The sequence below is a fragment of the Mus musculus genome, chromosome 7, assembly GCF_000001635.26.
Source record: "Mus musculus strain C57BL/6J chromosome 7, GRCm38.p6 C57BL/6J".
Taxonomy (NCBI): domain Eukaryota; kingdom Metazoa; phylum Chordata; class Mammalia; order Rodentia; family Muridae; genus Mus; species Mus musculus.
This window is the reverse complement of record NC_000073.6, coordinates 35,641,985-35,667,831: the sequence shown is the minus strand read 5'-3', so window position 1 is coordinate 35,667,831 and position 25,847 is coordinate 35,641,985. Positions and strand designations below refer to the sequence as shown.

Below are 25,847 nucleotides of genomic sequence, written 5' to 3'. Positions count from 1 at the left end.
TGCCTGGTGCCTGTGGATTCAGAAAAGGACATCAGATCCCCTGGAACTGAGGTCACAGAGGGTTGTGAGCCATCATGTGGGTGCTGGGAATTGAACCCAAGTCCTCTGCAAGAGCATCCAGCGTTGTTAACCACAGAGAAAAATCTCCAGCCTGGTGTGACATGTTTTGTTTTGTTTTTTTAAGATTTGTTTTTATTTATGTGTGTGCATGTGTCTCTGTGTGGATGTATAAGCAGATGAGTGCCACGTGGTGCCCTCAGAGGCCAGGTGTCAGATCTCCTGGACCTGGAGTTATAGGCTGTTGTGAGCTGTCTGATGTGGGTGCTGGGACCCACACTCAGGTCCTCTGGAAGAGCAGTGTGCACTCCAGGCCTTACTTTCTCTTTAATTCTTGTTTTCTATGCATGCGTGTTTGCCTCCATATATTTACGTGAATCAAGTGTGTGCCTGGTGCTCTTGAAGGCCAGAAAAAGGCCTCAGATCTCCTGGATTGGAGTGACAAACTGTCATGTGGGTCCTGGGAACTGAACCCAGGTCCTCTGCAAGAGGTGCTCCTAGCCACTGAGCCAGCTCTCTAGCCCCCAGGGCACCTTGTGTAAAAACCTAGCAGTTACTGTTCAGACTAACCGTTTTACTGTGCGGATATGAAATAGCAACAGAAAACCACGACAGGATGAACGGTGGGATCGCTGTCACAGGATGCTACCACGCTTGTTTTTGTAAAACATGGAGGCATTCGGCAGCAAACTTGAACGCATGGAGTTGGCATTGGTGATGCACACAGAATTCCTGTTAAACACCTGTGTTAAAGAGGCTGGGACAGGAGGAGCCCAAGCTTAAGCCTCTATCTCAAAAACCAACAATTCTTGCACGTGCCCAGCAAGAACGCCGCTGCAACAGGATACTTCCACACACATTTATTGGGAGAGCTTGATTGCAGAGGCGAAGAGACCCCAAGCCCAGCACTGGCGCTGCTTATATAGGCCTAGGAGAGGCGTGTCTCACACCCGGATTGGTTATGCATGGGATGGCACATGTGGCTTCCCACAAACAATCACAACAACAAGAAGTGATACAATTCCCAAGCCTGGCCTTTCTCCATCTTCCTGTGTGCTTTATACACTACTGACTTTGATATCTTCAACCCACGGACCACAGTATTGGCCAGGGTGACCGCAGCATGTGCTGATTTAAGGATCAGCGACAAGGACTGATGTGATGGAGAAGCATTTTGGGCCCAATGGTACCGAGGCTGTGGTGTTCCTGGACCTCAGGGGCTTGTGGGGGTTGGGGGAGGGGGAGGAGTCTTCTTTCCAGACTTTCCAACCCCTATCTCCCAGGTTGAAGAGCATCATAGGAGGAGGGGCAGAGGGATGTGAGGGCTGGAGGATGGGGAGGAGGGCTGGGCAATGCCATCTTCAGGACAGGCCCTGGCACTGCACCCATGGACTCGGCAGCATCTAGTTCTCTGCACAGGATCACTCAACAGACAGAATTAAGTGGAAAGAGAGATGGGGAGAGTGTGTGTGTGTGAGAGAGAGAGAGAGAGAGAGAGAGAGAGAGAGAGAGAGAGAGAGAGAGAGGGAGAGAGAGAAAGAGAGAGAGAGAGGAGGGAGAGAGGAGAATATGAAGGGGAGAAGGAATCATTGGGGTGCAAGGGAGGAGTTGGGGGCTCCTGAGGGGAGTTGGGGAAGTGTAAGGGAGAAGTTTGGTATACACACAATCAAATATATGGTTTACATGAATGAAATTATCAAAGAATAAGTAAAAGATACTCTGTTAAAACGCGCACGCGCGCACACACACACACACTCAGGGTAAGTGCATAGAATGAAATAACAGATGATGGTTAGGAAGTTGCGGAAACTAGAAGGCAGATATTCCTTGATTGAAGGATATGTGTGTGCCTTTGAAGGGACACCTGGCCTCTGGTCCTCTGTCCCTCTGCTTCCCAGCTGCCATTCTCTGAGACACACACATTCTCTGTGATAACTCGTCTCAGGCCCAAAGCTGTGCATTCAGTCAACCACGAAACCTTGGGAACCATGAGTTCAAATACATCCTCCTCTGAGTTGCTTGTATTAGGTATTTTAACACAAGGGAAAGCTGACTAACACAGAGACGGACCCGGCTTACTAGATAAATTAGGTCCGTGTTCTTTGTCTTAAAGCTCTGACTTGGCTGCCTCTTCCTTCTGAGACATCTCAACCAGAAGACTGTGCAGGGGTCGCTGCTGGGAGACTCCACCTCTTCAGTGGGAGACACAGAGAGAAGCCAGCAACATGCACCATGCTCACTAGAGCTCCAAGGACTTCTGCACAGAGCCAAGCCCCATTTATCCCATCCTGGCACTCCATGACGGTTTGAGGTTTCAAGCCAAGACTCACTTAAAAGGAGAACAAACCCAGATCTGAAAGTGTGGGCCAACACCTAGGACCCAGAACTATACTGGATCAGTGTATTCAGTAAGCACTTCATAAATGTTTAACTGAGTATTCAGGCATCAATATAATAGCACTCTACAAAAAGCAGTAGCTCCCCCCCCCCCCCCGCTGGAGATAAGAGCAAAATATGTTGATAAAGATCATATTAAAAATATATCAATACATTTTCCCCCTGTGGCCTGGATATCTGTGTCCTGTGTTGAAATGCTAGATTCCCACCCCTGCACCCCCAAAGTGAAGACATTAAGAGGTAGGGAACCATCAGAAGGAAACTAGAACATCATTAACACATGACCTCTGGGGAGGGGATTAGGGCCTTATGGAAAGGGGGGCAGACTGAAGATGCAGCTTAAAGACAGAGTGCTTGCCTAATGTGCACAGGCACGAGGTTCTGAGTTCAAATCCCCAGCACCCTTGTAAAACAAAAACAAAACAAACAAACAAACAAAAACAAAAAACTCTATTGGGCTGGAGAGATGGCTAAACAGTTAAGAGCACTGTCTGCTCTTTCCAGAGGTCCTGAGTTCAATCCCCGGCCATCACATGGTGGCTCACAGCCATCTGTAATGGGGTCTTGTGCCCTCTTTTGGTGCACAGGTGTACATGCAGATAGGGCACTCATACATAAAATAAATAAATCTTAAAAAAAGAAAAAGAGGCATGCTGTGCGTTCTGTAAGCACAGTACAGCAGGATGGAAAAGCACAGATTCTGAGAACTCAGCTGCTCAGGCTCAAGTGGAGAGCTTGCCTCAAGAGACGTCCAGGGAGAGCCAGAGGAAGGCAGCTGATGTCCTCCTCTGCTGCCACACACTCGTGCATGGGTATGCAAGCACACGTGCATACATGCACACACATCACATGCATACTGCACACTAGACACCACAGACAAACCCACTACACAGCGTGCGCGCACACGCACGCACACACACACACACACACACACACACACACACACAATCCCAGACACAACAGACAAACACCCCAGAGAGCACACGAACCACAAACACACAAGAGAAAATATGTAAACTGATCCATACGTGGACCTGGCTCTGTAGACATGACAAGACTCCACATAAACGGCGTCAGTTGAAGTGACACACTCAATTAGGCAGCTAATTATCCTGAAGCTGTATTGATGCCCTGTTTGAAGCAGCCCACCACCCCCTCAGACTCCAAACAGACTCGTGGGTCGCCTCCCTCAGGGAGTCAGGCGTGCAGAGAAGGGAGGTGGCTGTTAATCAGGCTCTGGGCCTCCTCCCCTCCCACTGTCCTTGTCACTCACTTCCCAAGCAGCTCCCTTTGAGAATCCCTGAAATCTGAGTGTTGAATGCGGATTTCAGTCAGGGCTCGGAGCAGAAGTTGCTCTGCAGGCCCTACCATGACGATGACAGCTGATCCTTCTCATCGCTAAGGGTCATCTTGGGAACTGTTCTTGCTAAGCCTTCGGAATCAGGGCCTGGCTGATGGAGTCTATTAATGGCCCCGCTACAACTCACCTGCGCAGGCAGTGGCTCGGGTCCCTGCTCCGGGTATTGAATTATCAGGTCATTAGACTCAGATTAGTTCTTCATACCCCTTGGACAGAGACGTGCTAATTTGGATTCGTAGAACTTTGTAAAATCTTACAAAGTTCTCAGGCAAGTGACATTAGGCTTAGTTTCTTAATTTAGTGTTCTATCAGCAAGACAAGTATGTTGGCATCGGCTTCCTGTGGAAAGCAGACTCCTCGGTCAGTGGGCAAGTGACTCTAATCAAACGGTTCTCTCTAGGCAGGGGGCTTTGTGTATCTGTGTGTGGTAAGTGCTGGGGATTGAACCTAGGACCTTGTATATGTTGGGTTGCTAGGCAACCAGTCAACTACCACTGAACTATATAACACCAGCCTCTTCATTCACTTAAAAGACTTTAATTTTCTTATGTACATAGGTGTTTTGCCTGCATATATGTCTATGCACTATGTGTGTGCTGGTGCTCAAAGGCGCCAAAACAGGGTGCTGGACGCCCTGGGACTAGAGTTACAAATGTGAGCTGCCATGTGGGTACAGGAAGTGAACCGGCATCTTCTGTAAGAGCGGCCAGTGCTCTTAACTGGTAAACCGTCTCTCGGACCCTTAAAAATGATCTTTAGATTTATTATTTAATTTTGTGTATATGAGAGTCTCAGCTGCATGTATATACTTGTACCACGTGTATGCCTGGTACCTAGAGAAGTCAGAAAAGGGCTCTGTGTTCCCTGGAGCTAGAGTCACAGGCGTTAGTTCTGGGACTTGATCTGCAAGAGTAAAATGTGCTTGTAACTGCTGAAACATCTCTCCAGCCCCAGGGAATTTTTTTTTTATTTTATAGAACTTTTCATTTTTAGCCATATGAACATATTTTTATTCAAAAGTTAAATATGCATGAAAGTCAATTAGCTGTTAATTGAAGGAAAGCAAGGCGTGTTACAGTGATTTCACATTCATTTAATAATTCATTATTAAAAATAAATCCATTATTTTGTAAAGACTTAGCTAACGTGTTTAGATAAGTAAAGTAATAAGGAATTAACCAGCTTGTTCCTTTCAACCTTTCATTTGAAATTTATTTAGCTAACTACTTACTTAGTCATGTTGTTGTTGTTGTTGTTGTTGTTGTTGTTGTTGTTGTTGTTGCAATCAATGGGTTTCCTGAGCTTCTTAGCTAGCACAGGCAAGGGGTCACTTACAGAAGCGTAGGTGACCTTCAGCTGCATCACGACAAAGTCGCACCCCATCATGGGTGTTAACCTCAAGGAGGGTACGTGGGGTTCTGCTTTGCCTAGCTTGTCACTTTCCATGTGGCCTATAGAATCCCGGGTTCATGTCTGTCATTTGAACTAGATTTAACCCTTCAGAAATACTGAAATAAGGATGTGGTAAACCCCCACATTGCATTCTTTGTCTTAGAGTTTTTGTCGCTGCGGCGAAACACCATGACCAAAAGGCAAGTTGGGGAGAAAATGGTTTATTCAGCTTACAGGTCCAGATCACTGTTCATCACTAAAGGAAGTCTGGGTGAAGCTGACACAGAGGCCATGGAGACTGCTGCTCACTGGCTTGCCTCCCCTGGCTTTCTCAGCCTGCTTTCTGCTAGAACCCAGGACCACCAGATCAGGGATGGCCTCGCCCACAACAGGCTAGGCACTTCCCCCATTGATCATAAATTGAGAAATGTCTTATAGCTGAAATCTCACGGAGGCATTTCCTCAACTTAGGCCCCTTCTTCTCTGATGACTCTAGCTTACATTGACACCAGCCAGTACACTCTTCATTTTTTTAAAGATTTATTTTTAATTAGTGTGTATGGTGGTGGTGGTGGTGGTGGTGGTGGTGTGTGTGTGTGTGTGTGTGTGTGTGTAGGTCTTGTGGGAGGAGTGGCCATGTTCATTAGTGCAGTGCCACAGAGACCAGAAGAGGGTGCCAGACTCCAGGGAACTGGGGATTACAAGCAGTTGGCTATGGGAACTGAACTCAGGTCTTTGGCAAGAACAGTGTACACTCCTAACCACTGAACCATCCTTCCAGCCTTGTCTTTTGTTTTGAGACAGGTACTCTCGATGTAGCCCTGGCTGTCCTGGAACTCACTCTGTAGACCAGGCTGGCCTCGAACTCAGAAATCTGCCTGCCTCTGCCTCCTGAGTGCTGGGATCAAAGGTGTGTGCCACCATGCCTGCCCTCCTGCCTTAAGCATTCTTGAAGCTGACATTTTTAGAATCTGAGCATGCTGTTTTACAGACAGCCCCTTGATTTGGATTGTTCCGTTGAGTCCCCACAGTTAGATTAAGTTCTATGTCTTTGGATTCTGACAGGCCCTTTGGTACTTACAGGAAATGAGCCCTTTGTCAGGAGACCCATGGTGTCAGCTACTCCTTCATTGGCCATAAAATTGGAACTTTTGGTTAAAATGGTCTCTGGCAGATCTCTCCACAGAGAAAGTTCTTTTCTCTTCTCTTCTCTTCTCTTCTCTTCTCTTCTCTTCTCTTCTCTTCTCTTCTCTTCTCTTCTCTTCTCTTCTCTTCTCTTCTCTTCTCTTCCCTTCCCTTCCCTTCCCTTCCCTTCCCTTCCCTTCCCTTCCCTTCCCTTCCCTTCCCTTCCCTTCCCTTTCTTTCTTTCTTTCTTTCTTTTTTTAGATTAATATTTTTTTTTAAAGATTTATTTATTTATTATATGTAAGTACATTGTAGCTGTCTTCAGACACTCCAGAAGAGGGAATCAGATCTCGTTACAGATGGTTGTGAGCCACCATGTGGTTGCTGGGATTTGAACTCTGGACCTTCGGAAGAGCAGTCGGGTGCTCTTACCCACTGAGCCATCTCACCAGCCCGTAGATTAATATTTTATGTGAATGTTTTGCCTGCATGTATGCATGTGTACCACATGCCTGCCTGGTGTACTTCAGAGATCAGAAGAAGACATTAGATCAGTTCCCCACCCCGGAACTGGAGTTACAAATGGTTGTGAGCTGCCATGTGGGTACTGAGAGTCAAACCTGAGTTTTCCACAAGAGCAGCCAGTGCTCTCAACCGCTGAGCGTCTCTGTGGACCCCCTGCCCCTCCGTGTAACGAATAAGTCTTTTGAGGTGATACAGATATGGACGTCCTGTCCTACAACACCCTAGTCAATGGCTGGTATAGTCAGGGTCTTCAATGTTTCCAGAGGCTGAACATTTGTTTCTCAACCAGCAATGTTCAGAAGTTCGACTTTGGGGGAAGCGATTGGATCATGAGAGCTCTGGTCATCCCAAAGGATTAGCCTATGGATGGATTCACAGCTGAAAAGTTGTTGTTGTCATCATTGTTGTTGTTGAATTCTGTGTCTGTGTGTGGTTTTTTTTTAATATTTAATTTTATATGAGTACACTGTAGCTGTCTTCAGAAACACCAGAATAGGGCATTGGATGCCATTACACCACCATGTGCTTGCTGGGGTTTGAACTCAGGACCTCTGGAAGAGCAGTCAGTGTTCTTAGCCACTGAGCCATCTCTCCAGTCCCCAGAGCCCACGGAGGCAAGAAGAGAAGAGGATACCGTGTCCCCTGGAGCTGAAGCTACAGGCGGTTGTGAGCCTTCCAGTGTGAGTGCTGGAAACTGAACTCCAGTCCCCTGCGCTCCTAACTGCCCGAGCTAGCTTTCCAGACTCCAGCCTCAGAGCTTAACGGACTGTTGGAAGGTGTTAGGAACACGGGTGTTGAAGGACTTCGAGGGAATGTGGGTCATTGTGGTTCTAACCTTCGGAAATAGATCTCGTTCCTGCGGTCTCCCCTCCCCAACTTTGATCTTTCTCCCCTTCCTGGCTGTCATGAGCTGAGCAGCTAGGCGCCATTGCGACTCCCCACCGTGATGGTCTATCTCACCACAGATCCAAAAACAAGACAGCCAAGTGACCATGAATGGAAACCACAAGTCAAAAGCAGCTTTTCCCCCCTCTAGTATTCTATCAGTGCTGGGAAGCCGACTAACACAGAAAACGACTTAGCATTTGTCACACTCAAATATGAAATCTCTCCCGGAGGATCATGTGTTGAAATAGTTGGTCCCCTGGCTGGTGATGCTGTTTGGGGGAATTTGGAACCCTTAGGAGATACGGCCTACTTGAGGGAGTTGGGTTCCCTCTCCTCACTTCCAGACCAAATGCTCTTTGTGTCCTGTTTTCCAGGGCAATGTGGCAAGCTGCTACAAGCTCATGTCTCCATAGGTCAAGCTACCCCGGCCACCATGCTTTCCGCATCATGAAACCATGAGCCAAGACTCGCCTTCTCCTTCCATTGCTTCAGTCAGGAATCCTGTCATCCCGAGAATCCCGAGGAGAAAGGTAACTGATACAGTGTCTGCCAGAAAAGTTTGCTTAAGTCAACTACACGAAAAATAAAAGCTATTTCTTGAGCTGGAGAGAGATAGCTCAGTGGCTAAGAGTGGTGGCTGCACTTGCAAGGGACCTAAATTCAGTTTCCCAGCACCCTTGTGGGGTGGCTCACAACAGCCTGTAGCTCCAGCTCCTGGGATCTGTCGCCCTCTTCTGGCCACTATAGGTACTGCACTCAGAAACATGCCCACAGAAACACAGCTTTTCAAAACTAAAAAAATACCTCTTCTTTTCTTTTCTTTTCTTTTCTTTTCTTTTCTTTTCTTTTCTTTTCTTTTCTTTTCTTTTCTTTTCTTTTTTCTCTTCTTTTCTTTTTTCTTTTCTCTTTTCTTTTCTTTCCTTTCCTTTTCTTTCCTTTCCATCCTTCTCTCTCTCTCTCTCTCTCTCTCTCTCTCTCTCTCTCTCTCTCTCTCTCTTTTTACTGTATTAGCATTGTTTGTGAGGAGCTGTGGGGGCTATGTATCATGAGCTATGGGGGGCTATGTTTCATGACTGATATCATTCTTGTTGCTCAGATTTGCCCCATAGAAAGTTAAGCGTGACGGATATGGTGGCTCATGCCTTTAATCCCAGCACTCAGGAGGCAGAGGCAAGGAGATCTGAGTGTGAGGCTAACCCGGTTCCAGGACAGCCAAGTCTACACAGAGAAACCCTGTCGCAAAAGAAAGAAAGAAAAAGAAGAAAAAGAGAAGCAAGTTAAGCTAGTCCTTTCACCATGTTTCCATTAATCCTGAGTATGTTCAAGTTTGATTTGTACACATATATGTAGTTTCTGTTTTTCTCCACACTGGAATCCATCATTCCGATGTAGCCTTGGCTCCTTTTAGGAAAGAATTGTGCTTAGAAACCATGATCGGGTGTTGGGTTTTTGTGGATTGTGGTGTGCATTTTGGGGGTGCTAGCTGTGGTTCCGCACCTTCCGTTCCCTGCCTCTCAGCGTGTCCAGATGCCACTGCACACCGGGCTGGACGGATGAAGCAGAGTCTGGAATGGATGTGGTTCTGCAGGGTCCCGGTCTGGCTGGGAGTAATGGCGACGGGTAGGGGAAGGCCTTGTCCAAAGATCTTAGTGTTACAGCTCTTGTAGGCAAAGGCTTCTCTGATGATCTTCAATGAAACAGCTCTCTTGAAGGATCTTAGTTTGTGTGCACAACTCTTTTTGGGGTGGGCTTGTACACACACACTTTATTCGGGGTGAACCACGGCTCTATATGGACTTTGCAGAGGTGGGAAAGAGTTTCAGGGTAAATGAAAATCGTTGGCTGGAGTTTTAAAGTTCTGTGAATGCCTCATTTGTGCGGAGAGACATTCCAGGAATCCCGGGTCCTTGCTGGGGAAGTACTTTTAGAGATAGGAAGCTGAACCTGTAATCTCTCCAAGGCCAGGTGACATTCTGAAGCTACAGGGTACAGGGGTTTGGGGCCCCTCAGACGAGGTCAGAGAAGGAGAAGCCCTGCTGGTAAAGGAAATCCTCCATTTTGCACTGAGCTCAGTGGGCTATCTGGACAATGGTAGATTTCGACCTTAATTAATTAACAATGGGTTGCAAGCCTTCACCACCACCACCTTCAAAACATCTACCATCATTCGCCCTTGTTTTTTTTCTCTCCACTTTCTTTGGTTGTCAAATCTTTGAGGACTATGAAGCCCTGACCCTGTCTCCACGGTCTTTAAGGGTGTCAGTGTCATCTCTCTCCCACTGAAAGGGGTCACAAGCTGCTATTTTAGGGACGGATGAAGAAAGGAACCACAGGGGATCATTTCCCAGTCAGATGTTTTCCCCAGGCTGGGGGAAGAGGAGGAATTCCATCTAATACAAACATCATTTGAATTTTAAAATGCAATGTCTAATTGCTACTTATGACTATAGTAAAAATTGATTTTATATGCTGTAATTGTATGGTTTGAATATGTAATCAGAAATGCAAAGTTTGATGCCTTTGGTTTTAATTTACATAACTAACATCTCTCAGCTCACTTATTTCAGCGGTGTCTAGGTAGGAACGTGTTTTTCTAATTAGTGATCAGATGCACACAGTAGGTCAAGATCTTCTAGGGGTTTGGATTACCCCAAATGATGTAACTTATTTCTTGTCATTATTGTGTCTGGCCCTTACCTTAGTCATAGAAAAACATCCCAACAGAGCATTGATTCTTGAATTCCTACGTGTCTCGACATTTAAATAATCTTGGCAGGTGCAAGGTCAAACTTTCCTACTGCCTAACACACTTTAGAAAAAAGATTAAAAAATTTAGCTTGAGGGCCAGAAAGATAACTTAGTGGTTAAACACATCTGCTGCTGTTTCTGAGGACCAGGGTTCAGGTCCCAGCACCTACATGGCTGCTCACAGCTGCTGCCTGTAACTCTAATTTCAGGGACAATGATGCCCTTGTCTGGCCTCAGAAGGGAACTGTATGCAAGCACACACATACACACACATACATACACATACATATATATACACACACATACACACACATATACACACACATACACACACACACACACATACACACACACCCCAGTAAATCTTTTAAAAGTGTAGCTTTTAGCAGTTGTTTTACTCTAGTGTTTTGATGAAAAGTACTTCATTCACAAGCAAGAGGTTTAGGACATCTCACGATTCCCACAGAAGTAGGGCAAGACACGGGATGCCTGTCTCTCTGACCTCTCTGCCACGGTTGGTCTCGACAGCATGTTTGCCTGGGTTAAGAAGTCCACTAGAAGGGCTGGAGAGTTGGCACGGTGGTCAGGAGGCTGGCTGCTCCTGTGGAGGGCTGGAGTTTGATTCCCAGCACTCACACGGTAGCTCTCGGATACCTGGAACTCCAGTTCCGAGGGATTCAGCACCATCTTCTGCCCTCTGAGGACATTTATTGCATGTACCTGGCACATGCATACACTCAGGTACACACATGTAAAATAAATAATTAAAAACCAAAACAATGATCAGGTCATAAAGGCTCTGAATTGATAGGTAACTTAGTCTACTTATGAGAAGACCGTTAGGAGACCTTAACCACAGGCTTTCCCACCCATGGCCAAGTTCACTAAGTAGCGACTCTGAGTCTGATTTGTGAGTAAATGCTTAGGCCATATGCCTTGCCTCTTTCCCACTAGCTTGTAACTCACCTCTCTCGTATAGTCTATTCTAAGTCCTGCCATGAGGATAGTCACCTCTCCTTCAGTTTCGTGTGACTGTCTCCATCAGCATTTGGGGCAAATCCTCGCCTCACCTGGCTCTATCCCAGAATCCCCTCTCCCTGCCAGAACTCTCACCTCCTATCTCCTGCCTCAGCGAATAGGCCACCAGCTTTTTATTGACCGGTGATGCTTCACATACACTGCACCAAAGACTTTCTCTGCAGGAGATAGTGGGACAGGAGCAGCCAGGGCTGCTAGAGGAAGCAAGTCCCTGGGTCATGCCCTTGGGTACACTGTCTTGTCTCGGTCCCTCACTAGTTCCTCTGTGTTCTACATCCTGCCTGCCTGCGTGAGTAAAACCAGTCCTCCATGCACTCCCTGCGGTGAACGACTGAAAATCCGGGCTCTTTTGTCACTCACGTTGTTTGCGTCCGGTGTTCTGTCACAGCAGAGTCTGACTGGCACAGTCTCTGGAGCAGCCACCAGAAGATGCAGGGATCTGGGGACAGGCTTGGATCCTGAGGGCTCTGACTTCGTCAGTGAATCTGTCCACTGACAGCACCGTAATTTCATGGACTAATAGGGGACGATGGAAACTCTGGAGGTTGGAGGGTTCTTGGAGGCTTGGACCCAGGAGCTGTATCTCATCCCCAGACTCTTCCTCTTGCTTTCCCCCTCCCCCTGGTCACAATGAGGTACCCAGCACACACCTGTCACCAAGATGCTTGGCTTCAGCATGGGCACCCTGAAGTGGCAGACAAATGATAACCACAGAGTGAGGCCGTGGACCAAAATTAGCTTCTCCTCCTATAAGCTACTTCTCTCAACTATTTTGTCGCAGTGCAGAAAGCTAAAGCGCAGACCACTGAAATGCCCACTTTTTATCCAAATATTTCATAATCACATAATCTCATGATAGATTACACTATATATAAAAATATCAAAAATAAAAAGCTTGTGTTATATATGTATATATACTATGTTTTATATATGTATATATATAAAACACAAACTTGTGTTATATATAATATAATAATATAATATTATATATATATAATATTATTATAATAATATAATATATAATATAATATATGTAACACATATAAAACACAGGCTTGTGTTATATATATATGTATATAACACAAGCCTTTTATTTCTGATAATGACTTTTTTTGTTTGTATGTTTTCATCCAAGCACACTCTCTTGGGGGAAAAAAATCGATGGTATTCTTATGAAGAAAAACTAAAAATTGTAAGCTAACCACAAGAATACAAACAAAGGTCTAAATGATATATGAAAATGAAAGGATATAGAGGCAGACGCAGAGCTTTTAATTTTAGAAAACAATTAATTCAAGCCAAAATCAACTAAGGAGGGGCTTCTAATTCTCCAAAACATTCGATACCTTTTGTTTTAACCAGCCATAGGTGATTGTCCTCCTAGGAAAAGAATGTGTGTTGAGGGACCGGGAGATGACTTGGGCTTGAAGCCCTTGCAGCCCAACTGTGAGGTCTGGAGTTGGGATCCCCAGAACCTACTAGATGCTGGGTGGGTGTAGTACCCCACCTATAATTGCAGCCTCAGAAGGTAGACAGGAAATTCCTCAAAGCGAGCTCTACCCTCCGTAGTGGGTAGCCACATCGGTGAGCTCTGGGTTTGATTGAGAGACCTGCCTCAGTGACTAAGACGGAAGGGTGATGGAGGATGATGTGGAATGTCTCATTCAGCTTTCACATGCACAAGCAAACACTCGTATGCAAGCATGCATGCACATGTATACCACACACACACACATACACACACACACACACATACACGGAAATGGAAAATGAGGGGGTGGTTAAAGAGCATAAGTCCAAAGAAAGAGGACATGTAAGTGATGTCACGCAGGTCACATAGCCTTGTTAAACTCCAGCCCTTGTGTTTACAATAGTCTGGTTTCTGAATGCATAACTTTACTGACGGTCTACAATCGTCATTATTTAACTGGTATATTGAGACGGTGGCTGTTGCAACACCAGTATGCTTGGCCTTTGGTGCGCACCAGGAATTTGGGTAGATACAGAGGAGGTGCCACCTACAAGCTAAGGGGGAGAGGTCTCGGAAGAAAGCAAGCAGAACCGTGAGAGAATCGATTTCCCTTGTTACATCACGTAGCCAGGGGCTCCTTAGCAGCTGAGGCGACCCAAAGGTCTCACCCAATCTTCCTCAAAAGGTAAACTGGGGACGCTGCTGCTGTGGGTGGCTGAGTGGGCTGGGGGCTGTAGAGAGGAGGGGAAAGAAGAAGAGTAAGCCAGCCAGCCCCTTGCTCATCTGGGAGGTTTCTGAGGAAGGAGACCCCTATCGATAGCCCGCCTGCCCACATCTTCCATTTTGTTTCTCCTCAGTCAGTCTCCTCCAGGGGTAGATGGGTCCGTGAGTGGAGCCTGGGAGATTTCACTAGGGAATGGGGATTGGGGGCATTTCTGGAACTATCTGCTTGTTGAGCGTCCATCTTTTCAAGAAACATAACAAGCACATCTCCCCTTCCACCGCTCTAAATGTGCTTGCTGATTGACTCATTGATGTTAATAACTTTTGATTTGGGGTGCTAACTGCAAGATAAGAGGGATGACTTTAATTCACAAAAAAATAATAGGTAAAAGCATTTGGTCCTTTTCCACCGCGTTTATCTTGATACGAGAGCTGTGCATGTATATACATATATTCATATGCGTACATTCCTGTGTGACACAGTTGCCTTAATTATGAATGAACACATAGATGTAAGAAATCTCCTCACACTGAATAGTAATTTTCTCTGATTTACAAAGTGAAATTGAGATCAATAGCTTGTATTTGTTCAATTTTTGCTTTTTTTTTTTTTTTCCAACATTGGGGAACCAAACCCAAGCCCTGCACCTGTCAGGCAAGTGCTCTCTCATCAGGCTACCTGTCTGCCCCTTGGGCTTTTGAGGGCAGGGTCTCACTATGTGGCTCAAGCTGGCCTTGGCTTACATTGTAATCTAGGCTAGCCTTGAAATTCAGGATATTCCTGCCTCCATTTCCCTCATCATTCTGGTGTAACAAGTGTGGGCATTAGACCGGTTAAATGCATTTCTAAAAATCACCTTAAATTTAAGATTTCTTTCTGGACAGATCAGAGTTATGAGATTTAAATATCATGGGGGGGGGGGGTCAAATGGAACAAGGTCAGGGCTGTGGCAGAGGAGCTGACCGAGCCTTGATGCTTAGAGCTGATTCTGAGTGCTTGTCACTTGTGCTCCCGAGGACTGAGTATGCCATCGTACACTGAGTGGATATAGAATAGCTCATTTATCCATCCATCCATCCATCCATCCATCCATCCATCTGCCCATCCATCCATTCGCCCATCCATCCATGCATGTAGTGGGTTGGTCTGATGCTGCTTGTATTTCAATACTAAATACTGGCTTCTCAACAAGTACCTGGTTGCCCCCAGCAAGCAGATCCTCACCGACATCAAGTGATGCTATGTGAACCTTGCTCCCCAATTTAACTGGTCAATAAAAGGCTAGAGCCTGTGATTGGGCAGTGGAGGGAGAGAGGTGAGACTTGAGGATCAAGTGGGGCGGCGGGGATAGGGGGAAGTTGCAGGTAGAGGGAGGAGAAGAAGAAAGAAGACAGACGGCAGCCACAGAGGGCGGCCACCATGAGAGGAGATAGACCATGAGCACGTGGCCAGGAGAAACAACATGTGACAAGCATGTTACAGCTGGAGAATAAGTAGAGCTCCAAACTGGCCCAAGTGAGGCGTATGGCTTATAAATAAAAATATCTGGCTTCTATGTCTTGTATAGGGGCTAGCTAGGATTCTAAATTCCTTCTCCACATGCATTCATTATTTTAGATTTTAAATTGAGACAGGATCTTGATATGCAGTCCAGACCTCAAACTCCTGATCCTCTTGCCCTGGACATGTAAGTGCTAGGATTACAGGCAGGCATTGCCACACCTGTCTATTTATATGTTTACATATCTATGTCTTTCTGGGTTGCCCAGCCTGGTCATATAATGTGGTCTAAACCACATAATAGAGTAAACACTAATTTTCTGTGGCTGTGCTAAACACCGTGGCCAAAAGTAATTCCAAAGGAACGGGCTTATTTAGCTTCTACTGTACAGTTAATCACTGAGAGAAGTCAGGGCAGGAACTCAAGGCAGGAACCTAGAGACAGGAACTGAAGGGCAGATGACAAAGGGACGCTACTGATTGGTTTGCTCCCAGCGGCTTGCTCAGCCTGCTTCCTTATACAGCTCAGGACCACCTGCCGAGAGGCGATGCCACACACAGTCAGCTGGGCTGTCTCATCAATCATCAATCAAGAAAGTGTCCCATAGACATGCCTACAGGACAATCTGATGAAAGCATTTTCTCAATCGAGAGACCTGCTTTCCAGGGGACAATGGCTTGTAGCAACCTTGTAAAACAAACAAACAAAACCTAACCAGAGCACTACCCATAAATGTAAAATATTATTTTTACACTGTTTTGCATGTCTTTACATTATTTTGCATATATGTACTTGAGTGTGTACATGTGCATGTGGGCGCCCCCCAGAGGACAGAGGGTGGTATTGGATGCCCCAGAACTGGAGTTTTAGAAGGTTGTGAGACTCCTGAGATCCTGAGAACCAAACCTCCGTTCGGTCTGCTACAAGAGCAGGGAGTGCTGCTAACCAGTAAACCATCTCTCTAGTCCTGTAAGCACCACTTTTATACATGTTGGGTGGAGAGCATGTGGTTGGCTTTACTGTAGTGGCCTACAAGCAAACTTGCCATGTCCCCAAACGATGGCCGTGTTGTTGAAGAAACGTTTGTCAATTGGGATCTCAGGCTCTGTCATCACTAATCAACTGCTCACACACTGAGTTTGATGTGGGACGGGAGTCCATTGCTCTGTTTGAAAGCTTATACAGCAAAAACACCAGAAGTAAAGAGGTCAGGGAAGAGCTTAACACACTGCCCTGCCAGGAAGCTTCCTAGCTACAAGAAGTCCCAACCAAGCAATCTAGCGTCCATCTACAGCTGCTGGGGTCGGAGACTGCCCAGCTGGCCCGCCTCTTGCATTCTGCCTTTGTTGGAGACTTTCATGCTGCCAGCCATGACATAACTGATCAGCGGAAACACCATAGCTAAGGCACTGCTGGCAAGCAACCATGAAGGCGTGAACCCTGAGGATGGGAGGTGAGAATCCACAACACAGCATGCAGCAAGGATAGCGCTGAAGCCCCAAATCACCCACCAAGCTGGCTGAGGCTTTCTCAGAGTGAATCCATGCCTCTGGACCCAGAATCCAGCTACAAAGACGGATGAGGGAGATTAAAGCTTTGTCTGTGAGGACATACTGTGTGGCACAAAGCAACAGTTACGGGTCTTCTCGGCTTTGTAGCGTAATGAAGAACTCAGTCTCTTTCGGTAGAGTATGGCTCCCTCTGCTGCTGACAGGAGATGGCCAGGGCTCTGCTGCAGGGGACTTGAGGACAATTAAGCAGAGAAGATGGCTTGCCCAGGGAAAAGGCTGGGAGATAAGCATGACAGAGGGACCAGTGAGTGCTGTAAGCATTGCCCCTGTGGGTGCTGGGATTACTGGCCCACTGCTGTCACATAAGCAGCAAGCAGTGACATCAGTGGCCAACACAAGGAGGCCATGAAATAGCTGTGTATCACCTGTGCTTCTACCAAATGCATCCTTCCATCTCTTCCTTCCTTCCTTCTCCTCTTCTTTCCTGTTTGCGTATGTACAAGCCTATGTGCTCTGTATGTCAATGGCCTCTGAACTGAAACACTCCCTCTGGAAGGGAAGGCTCAGGAGAGTCAGGGCATGCCTCCGCTACTTTTTGTCGGTGATAAAATACCATGCCCCAAAGCAACTTATAAAAGGAAGAGTTTATCGGGGCTTATGGTTCCAGGGGAAGAGTCCAAAATGGCATGTCAGGAGGTGGCTGGAGGAAGAAACACAACGACCGCATCTTCAGCCAGGAATGTGGAACAGAGTCCAGTCAGGAAGCAGATAAGGCTTTTAAAAGCCCACCCCTGCTGCTGATGCACTTCCTCCAGCGAGGATGAACCCCCTAAAGGTTCCATAACCTCCCCAAACTGCACTACCAGTTAGGGACCACGTGTTCAAACACACCCATCAATGGTGCACATTTCTCATTCCAACCACTACAGAAGTAAACAAATGCATCATGTCTGGGAGAATGAAAATTTGGGGGATTCTGGAGGGCTGTTCTCCAGTAAACAGCTGACAGGAGGGAGCCCCAGGGCTGCGACTTTCATGAGCCACAACTGCCCATGGTGGGATGGACTTTTCAAAAAGTCTGCTCTTTGAGTCATTCTTACTCTTAGGAGTAACCCTCACACCCACTCCTGTTGAGAACCTCAGTAAAAACCCTATGGTTCACAAATTTAGATTTTGGTTGGACTCTTATATTGGTCTGTCTTTATGGTTCCCTTTCTGGGCTGATAGACATGTGTATTGTGTCTTCCTAGGGAGCATCTGCCACACAAGACTGTACTTGTGTGTTTGGATATGTGTGCACATGGAGATCAGAGGTTAACAATTGGATGTCTTCCTCAGTCATTCTTCACTGTATTTTTTGAGACAGGGTCTTGAAATGAACCTGAAGAGCGGCACTTTGAACAGACTGTCTGGGTCTGCCTCCCCAGGGTTGGGATGCTAGGCTGTATTCAGATAGGCTTTTGAGGGGAGGAGATATTAATGCAGGTCACCACACTTAGGTGACAGGCACTTTTACTACCTAAACCATTTCCTCAGGTCCAGGTGCTTGTGTTCTGACCTAGTTAATAAACGGTGACATTTACCAAAGTAAGGAGAAGTAGAAGGGACAGCTGATGAAGAAGTCAAGGGTTAACTACGGGTATGTTGAGTTTCAGATGCTATTAGAACTATGGAGAGGTTGACACAGGCATTTGAGAAAGATTAGGAGCTGTAGCTTTGTTGGAGGAGGTGTGGCCTTGGAAGAGGTGTGGCCTTACAGGAGGTGTGGCCTTGGAGGGGTGTGGCCTTGGAGGGGTGTGGCCTTGGAGGAGGTGTGTCACTAGGGCTCTGAATTTTCAAAATAGTAGTTGTCTCAAGACGTGAGATCTTAGCTGCTGTTGCACTGTCATGCCTGCCTGCTCATTACCATACTCCCCACCATGATGGTCACGGACTCTAATTCTCTGGAACTGTGAGCTCCAAATTAAAAGCTTTCTTTTATTAATGGCCTTGGTCATGGTATTGTATCACAGTAGTAGAAAAGCAACTGTCTGGTTTAGGATTTCTATTGCTGTGAAGAGACCCCATGATCACGGCATCTCTTATAAAGGAAGGCATTTGATTGGGGCTGGCTTATAGGTTCTGAAGTTTAGTCCATCATCATCGTGGCAGGGAGCATGGTGTAGTGCAGACAGGCATGGTACAGGAGAGGTCGCTGAGAGTTCTGCATCAATAGGCGAGCAGCAGGGAAAGTAACACTATGGCGTGAGCACACTTGAAACCTCAGAGTCCCAGAAAAACACTTCCTTCCAACCGAGACACACCTACGACAAGGCACACCTCCTAACTGTGCCACTCCCTAAGAGCCTCTGGGGGCCATTTTCTTTCAAACCACCACAGTCCCTAACACAGCAATTCCATCCATAGATACATATTTAAAATAACTGAAGGCAGGATTGCAGGCAGGCATTTGAACACATGCATTGATAGTGGCTTTACTCACACTAAGCAAAAAGTGAACAAGGTTAAACTGATGAATACATCTAATGTGCTTTGTACAGTAAATATGTTCAGCCAGGAAATAATGAAATGGGGGAGGGGAGAGCTTGTTTGGTTGGAGCCAAAGTCTCACTATGTAATGGCAAGCTGGTCTTCAATTCCAGATCCTCCTGCCTCAGACGCCCCTGGATTGGCCGACTTTAAAGGCACACACCCACCAAATCCAATCAAGAATGAAGTTCTGTCTCATGGTACAACATGGATAAAAAACTTGAAGGTGGTATATGATTGGTCAAATATGCCAGCCATAAATAAATAGTGCTTGAATAGGCAATTTTATACAGACAGAACATTGTTTTGTAATGGGAACCAGGGATAATAAATAATTTCTATTTAGTGAGTGGGTGCCAGTTTGTAATGATGAAAAATTTATAGAGAGTAGCCATTGCTCAACAGGGTGGATGTAGGTATATGGGCTAGAGGGATGGCTCAGTGGTTAAAAGTGTGTATTAGTCTTCCAGAGCACCAGAATTCGATTCTCAACCCAATATCAGGTGACTCACAGTTGCTTGGAACTCCAACTCCAGGGGTCCAATGTTTGTCTCCTCAGGCTCACTCATCCCTTACCTCCATATATATATATAATGAAAATGGTTAGATGTATTTGGAAAAATTAAAATACATATACCATAAGCAAGTCACAGGATTGGAGAATTGAGCAGTTTTTTTTTCCACCCACTCCATCCCTTACTGGGACCCTCACTCCAAAATCAGGGTGTGTGTGTGTGTGTGTGTGTGTGTGTGTGTATTGCCATAGTTCACACACACACTCACACACACAGCATCTTCTCAGCAAAGGCCCTTGGGGGTTGGGGTAAAGCAGACAGGGCGTCGACTAAGGAGTTTACACCTTGCAGAACTGCGCCATTGCCAGTCCTAGGAATCATTAGGGTGGGGCGTGTTAACGCGCAGTTCAGAGCCTGGGAACCCACAAGCGCCCTCTTAGAGGTTCTGCCCCTTTTCCCATCGCAGGATCGGTCCTCTGCAAGGCACCCTGGCCGAGGCCCGGCAGCCCCAACTCGGCACTCGACTTTTGATGCCTGAGCATCACTCGCGTCTGCGCAGTCGAAGGCGCCGGGCTCGAGTCTCCGGCCGAAGCGATTCCAACCGAGTGTACCGGAGGGCGGCTGCGGCTGCGCGACCCCCGACGGCCGCTGCGCCTGCGCGACGTGGGACAGCCGCGCCATGGCGGACGAAGAACTTGAGGCGCTGAGGAAGCAGAGGCTGGCCGAGTTGCAGGCCAAGCATGGAGTGAGTGAGCGAGCGGGCGGGCGGGCGAGGTGACGCCCTCGCCCCAGGCACAGGCTCTCGGCGTTTGCTCGTGGGACCCCGGCTTCCGCGTACCCCATGGCAACGTGTGTGTGCCCACGGGGATGGGGGTGTCCCCGGAGGTCACCGCCGCCTCCTCGGCTGCCGTAGGGTCCCGCGTGAGGCTTGTGCGGGTTGGGGTGTGCGCGCCTTCGAGTCACCCCCCACCCCACCCCCCAAGTCTCGGTTTTCGCTGCCGTCGAGCCTCAGGCGATCCTCGCCGGGATTGGGGTGTCCTCGGATTGGGGGGGGTCTTGCCGACCGGAAGCCCGCGCTGTGTAGAGGGGGATCCTCTGAGCTCTGGTGCGGAGGACGCCGCTCTGACAGCGCCTCCCCGGGCGGGAGTCGAACCGCGGACTCCAGAGATGGTGCTCAGCCCCTGCGGTGCCGGCTAGGAGGGAGTAGCGGGTTGTAAACTTGCCTTGGGACAAACGCTAGTGGTGGTGGGTGACCTCAGTGGCAAGCATTTGAGCCTTTGAGCCAGCATCTTTCGTGCCAAGCCAGGGTCTCTTTTTTCCAGTCTTCTCACTGGTTAAAAATAGGGCTCCATGATACCGGGGCCTTTTCAGGAATGTGTGCGTTCTCAAACATTCTTTTAGATTGTGACTTGAGACGCTTGGGAAATGTGGGGCTGGGAGTGGGGGTTAGCCTGGGCCACAGTGCTTACCTAGCATACACAACACCCTCTCTTCCCTGAGTTCCACCCTCAGCCCTTATTTAATAAAACGAACACAACATTGCAAATGGAAACTGACTTATTGATTTTTTTTTTTTTTTTTTTTTTTTTTTTTTGGTGAGGTCCAGTTTCCACCTCGGGAACCTATTATAGCAGAAAGAATATCGAATAAGCCCTTTATTTTTGTTTTCATTTATTTGGTATTTTACTTTATTTTGAATACGGTCTCTGTTTATAGCCCAGGCTGGCCGGTAACTTGAGATTCTTGTGTCTCCTAAGTGCTAACTATGGTGACAAATGTGCCTCACCCCACCTTTCCCTGACCCATGTGTTCTTCTCTCTTCTTTTGAAGTTCCACTCCATTAAAAGGTAAAAATTATTTTTTTTTCAGGATCCTGGTGATGCAGCCCAACAGGAAGCAAAGCAAAGGTAGGGCTGGAACTAGAACTTTCTGGAAGAGTGGTTTCATAGATTGAGCTTTTGGCTTTTATTTAGTAGTTGGAATTGGTCCGTGACTCTTAGTGAATCTCAGAACCTAGTGATTTTCTACTAAGCCTGCTTGAAGGTAATTCCCTTTTTAGTCTGATTCAGTAAATACCCACGGAGTTCCAGTAAGACCTCACTTTGAAGTTCTGCCTAAGCCCAACAGTAAATAACCTCATAGGGATTCTAGACCCAAGGCCTCCCCGTGAGCGGTCCGTGGACACTAACTTACTCTGCTGTTTTACCCCTGCGCGTGGCAGAGCACTTTCACTCAAGTTCAAGCATGCATTTGACGTGACTACTTCACACCCTGCTTTTGCCTCTCCCGTTGTTTGGGGTGTGTTCAGATCTGAGCACTAAGTCCCTTGCTCCCCACTCTCTTTGGCAACCTTCACGGTTAACCCGTTGGAAGTCCACATTCTCAAAGCAGGTTGTTTGGTTTTCCCTCTCTAATCAGGACTCCTCATCTAGGGTCTCTTTTATGCTTTGAGCGCATAAAGCCGGTGGTGGCTCACGCCTCTAACCTCCCTGCTTGGGAAGCAGAGACAGAAGGATCTCAAGTTCAAGGTCTGCCTGGATAGCTTAGCAAGACCCTGTGTTAAAGTGATTATATATATATATGAAAAAAAAAAAAAAAGGCTGGGGCTGTAGCACAGTGGTCGAGCATTTTCTAGCATATGCAGAGCCCTGGGTTCAAGTACTGATAAGGCATAAACAGATTGGTGCGTCTTATGGACCATAGCATCTTAGATTCAGGAACTCTTGAGAAGGTGGCCTAAGGAAATAAATTAAGTCTGGTTCTATGAGCCCTTGATAATAGGCATAACCAGCCCCAGCCGTCCCTTAATTCTGCCAGACCGTATCTGCTACTGTCTTTTGTGTAGTGTGTTCCTCAGAGAGATGTTTTAAGTCTCCTACTTAGAGTAGTGGTACAATCCAGTGGTCCTTCCACTCAGGAGGCTGAGGAAGGAAGTTGAAGAATTTGAGGCCAACCTTGGCTACATAGTGAATTCTGAGCCTGCTTGAGCTCCATAGCTAAATCCTGCCTCCAAAAAGGTTTGAAAGCAGTGTGCCACAGTTCCTACTTGAGTATTCAGGAAGAAGCGATGCTTGCAGAGTTACAATTTCACAGGATCTGGTTCTGCCCCTGCCACAGTGTTTCAGAATCTCCATAAGTCTCTGCGTCCTCCCTAAAGAAAGTCCACTTGTCTGTCTAACTGCCGAGGCTCCACTCAGGCCCGTAGCACGTGTCACACTGGATACTTACTGTTGGTGATGGTTGCTGCCCTGGACTACCACCTCATGAAATAGTGTCCTGCCATTCTCGTAGTTTACATCCACAGCTGGCTCCTGGAAGGCAGAAGCACCTGGCACCATGCAGTCGGAACTAGAGGGGTCTCACGGTGGCTCGCTGGATGGCTCAGGGGGGAGCATTTGCCACCAAGCCTCATGATCTGAGGTCAAGCTTCAGGACCCACATAGTGAAAGGAAAGAACTGACTCCCAAAAATTGTTCTGTGACCTTCAGATGTGCACTGTGGTGTGCCCACCCCAAACTCCAATAAATAAATGAATGAATAAATGTAAAGATTTTTTAAAGAGACATTGAATAAATGTTTTGTGCATTCAGATGCTGACAGCTTAGTTCTAACCTTGTGTGACCTATGTTTCCTTGTAGGGAAGCAGAAATGAGAAACAGTATCTTAGCCCAAGTTCTGGATCAGTCAGCCCGGGCCAGATGTAAGCATCTTCAATTTCTTTTCTTCCCATAAAATTGGCTTGAGGTAATTGGATGTGTAGATACCCACGTGAAGTTACTGCTCTGATCAGAGTGAATGTTTATAAGAAGTATGACATTTATAAATCTGGAGAGAGATTGTTTTACAATTGAAACACCATTCCTTACGAAGGTGCCCCTTGACATTTTTTCAGAAAAGTTTGGAGGGATTGACTCTTGAACAGAGTCAGTCACAGCAGTGTTGCTAGTTGTCATGGTCATGGGAGCTAGGGATTGATTGTATTCTGGGTGTCGGTGTGATGTCTGGAGTTTTCATACATAAAATCTCAAAGGAAAACTATAGAAAGGAGCCAGTCAGAATAAAGTAGCGTGTTCGGAAGAGCTGTACATCATCAGAAGCAGGAGAGCATGGAGATTAGGACCTGAGAACTGGAGTTTAGTCTTGGCCCTCCTGCCATGAGTGACGTGGCTGAACGCTGGTGCTCTTGAAGGCCTAGCCACACTGTTTGCCTTATCTACCTTTTGCCTGTTGGCAGACATAGCTTGTGAAACACTTTGGAAGTGTCAGGTATAATTAATGTATAATTAGTGCATTTAATTTTCTTGCTATTTTGCATATGTATTTTTTTCTTTTTAGTAAGTAACTTAGCACTTGTAAAGCCTGAAAAAACTAAAGCAGTGGAGAACTACCTTATACAGATGGCGCGGTATGGACAGCTAAGTGGGAAGGTAAGGCCAGACTGCCTGAGCAGCATGCTGTACATACCCGCAGTATGAGACCTTGGCTCGGGGCTGCTGGGTAGCTCGGCAACTACAGCGCTGGCTGTCTTGCTTCTCAGTGCCGTATCAGGCAGCTCCCAGTGCCTGTAACTCCAGCTCCAGGAGACCCTGTGCCATCTTCTCATCTCCACACATGCACGTGGGGTGTGTGTGTGTGTGTTTCTTTTTGAAGCAAAGTACTCATGCACATGAATTCTTAAAACTTAAAAAAATCAGCTGCACCAAGTAACTTCCATCTTTGAATACAGAGTTCTTATTGACTGACTCCAAGAAAGTTTTAAAGGCGAGAATGATCCCTGCGCTGTAAATCTTAAAGGAAGACGGCATGTTCAGAAATGCTGGACTTTCTCCCTTCCTGGCATTGTGTGGAACAGTGTGGCAGTGTGACCCAGTGACTGTTAGTCTCCAGGCTTAAACTGTTCTGCACTGGAGATAGGGTTTGCAAGTATCAGTTAAAATACCACCTGTGTGCAGGTTGTGTAGTTGTGAGGGGAGGTTGAAGTCCTTGGTTCGTGTGTGTGTGTGTGTGAGAGAGAGAGAGAGCGTGTGTGTGTGTGTGTGTGTGTGTGACCAGGAGGATTATATTTGGGAAGTCTAGTCCTCAAGCTTGAGTGGCTACACAGAGCCCTGCCTGCACTCAGAGCTACAAAGAACTGGGTCTTTTTTTTAGGATGCTGTCTCTAGGGTGGCGTGGGCAGAGGTAGCACATCTATGCCTGTGACCTTTCACACAGTGGTTGTCATTGCCTTGCTAGCAGTGACAAAAGATGGACTTAAACTGCTCACTTTCCTGAGCCCTCTGTTCCTTTTTCCTACTCCTCGGAGAGCCCTGACAGTGGTTAGAGATGCTGTTTGCTTTGTAACCCTGTTTTTCTTTCTGGTTATAGGTGTCAGAACAAGGTTTGATAGAAATACTTGAGAAAGTCAGCCAACAGACAGAAAAGAAAACAACAGTGAAAGTAAGTGTGTGGCGGAAGGTGGGGGAAGGTGGGAGGTGGTAGCGTTTCCAGCTGCCTGAGCTGGCCAAGCGCCTGTGAGCTTTTAGACATCTTAATTCTGCGATGAGGTTGGGAAGAGAGTAATTGTTAACACTTCTTACCTCTCACACCTACCCCTCTTCAAAGACATACACACATAAGCTCACTTAAGAAATAATGTCTTTCTCAGAAAATCTGAGGTTTTATAAAGTGTCTGATGGCCAGGCGGTGGTGGCACATGCCTTTAATCCCAGCACTCGGGAGGCAGAGGCAGGTGGATTTCTGAGTTCGAGGCCAGCCTGGTCTACAGAGTGAGTTTCAGGACAGCCAGGGCTACACAGAGAAATCCTGTCTCGAAAAAAACCAAAAAAAAAAAAAAAAGTGTCTGACATACCTTTCTTTTCCCCCTAGTTCAACAGAAGAAAAGTAATGGACTCCGATGAAGACGACGCCGATTACTAAGAGGACGCACTTAGACAGACTTCCGGAGCAGTGTCTAGGACAGTCACCACCTTGTAAATGTTTACTTTGTTCCCTGTCTATATATGCCTTTTGAAAAATAAACTTGTACCTCAAACTCAAACAGTTTGGGTGTTTCAGAATCACAGGCAA

General features: G+C 46.8%; 1 protein-coding gene and 1 long non-coding RNA gene across 2 annotated transcripts; both read left to right on the top strand.

Moving 5' to 3' along the window:
* The first annotated feature begins 7,491 nt into the window (after window positions 1-7,491).
* On the top strand, window positions 7,492-9,417 carry Gm42379. Its single transcript, XR_881965.2, has 3 exons — window positions 7,492-7,536; window positions 8,119-8,274; window positions 8,841-9,417. It is a non-coding gene; the product is annotated as a predicted gene, 42379 (long non-coding RNA).
* A 10,932-nt stretch (window positions 9,418-20,349) lies between these two features.
* Window positions 20,350-25,847, top strand: Pdcd5 (programmed cell death 5). The gene is made up of 6 exons (NM_019746.4): window positions 20,350-20,526; window positions 21,651-21,688; window positions 23,420-23,481; window positions 24,117-24,208; window positions 25,146-25,217; window positions 25,647-25,847. The coding sequence occupies exons 1-6, from the start codon at window positions 20,461-20,463 to the stop codon at window positions 25,695-25,697; spliced, it is 381 nt and encodes a 126-aa protein (NP_062720.1). The 5' UTR covers window positions 20,350-20,460; the 3' UTR covers window positions 25,698-25,847.

Bases quoted from the DNA above. Each gene is read 5' to 3' on its own strand.
- Pdcd5 (NM_019746.4), top strand. From the start codon at position 20,461: ATGGCGGACGAAGAACTTGAGGCGCTGAGGAAGCAGAGGCTGGCCGAG. The intron at 24,209-25,145 runs GTAAGGCCAGAC...TTCTGGTTATAG, and splicing joins ATGGACAGCTAAGTGGGAAG to GTGTCAGAACAAGGTTTGAT. The intron at 25,218-25,646 runs GTAAGTGTGTGG...TTTTCCCCCTAG, and splicing joins AAAAGAAAACAACAGTGAAA to TTCAACAGAAGAAAAGTAAT.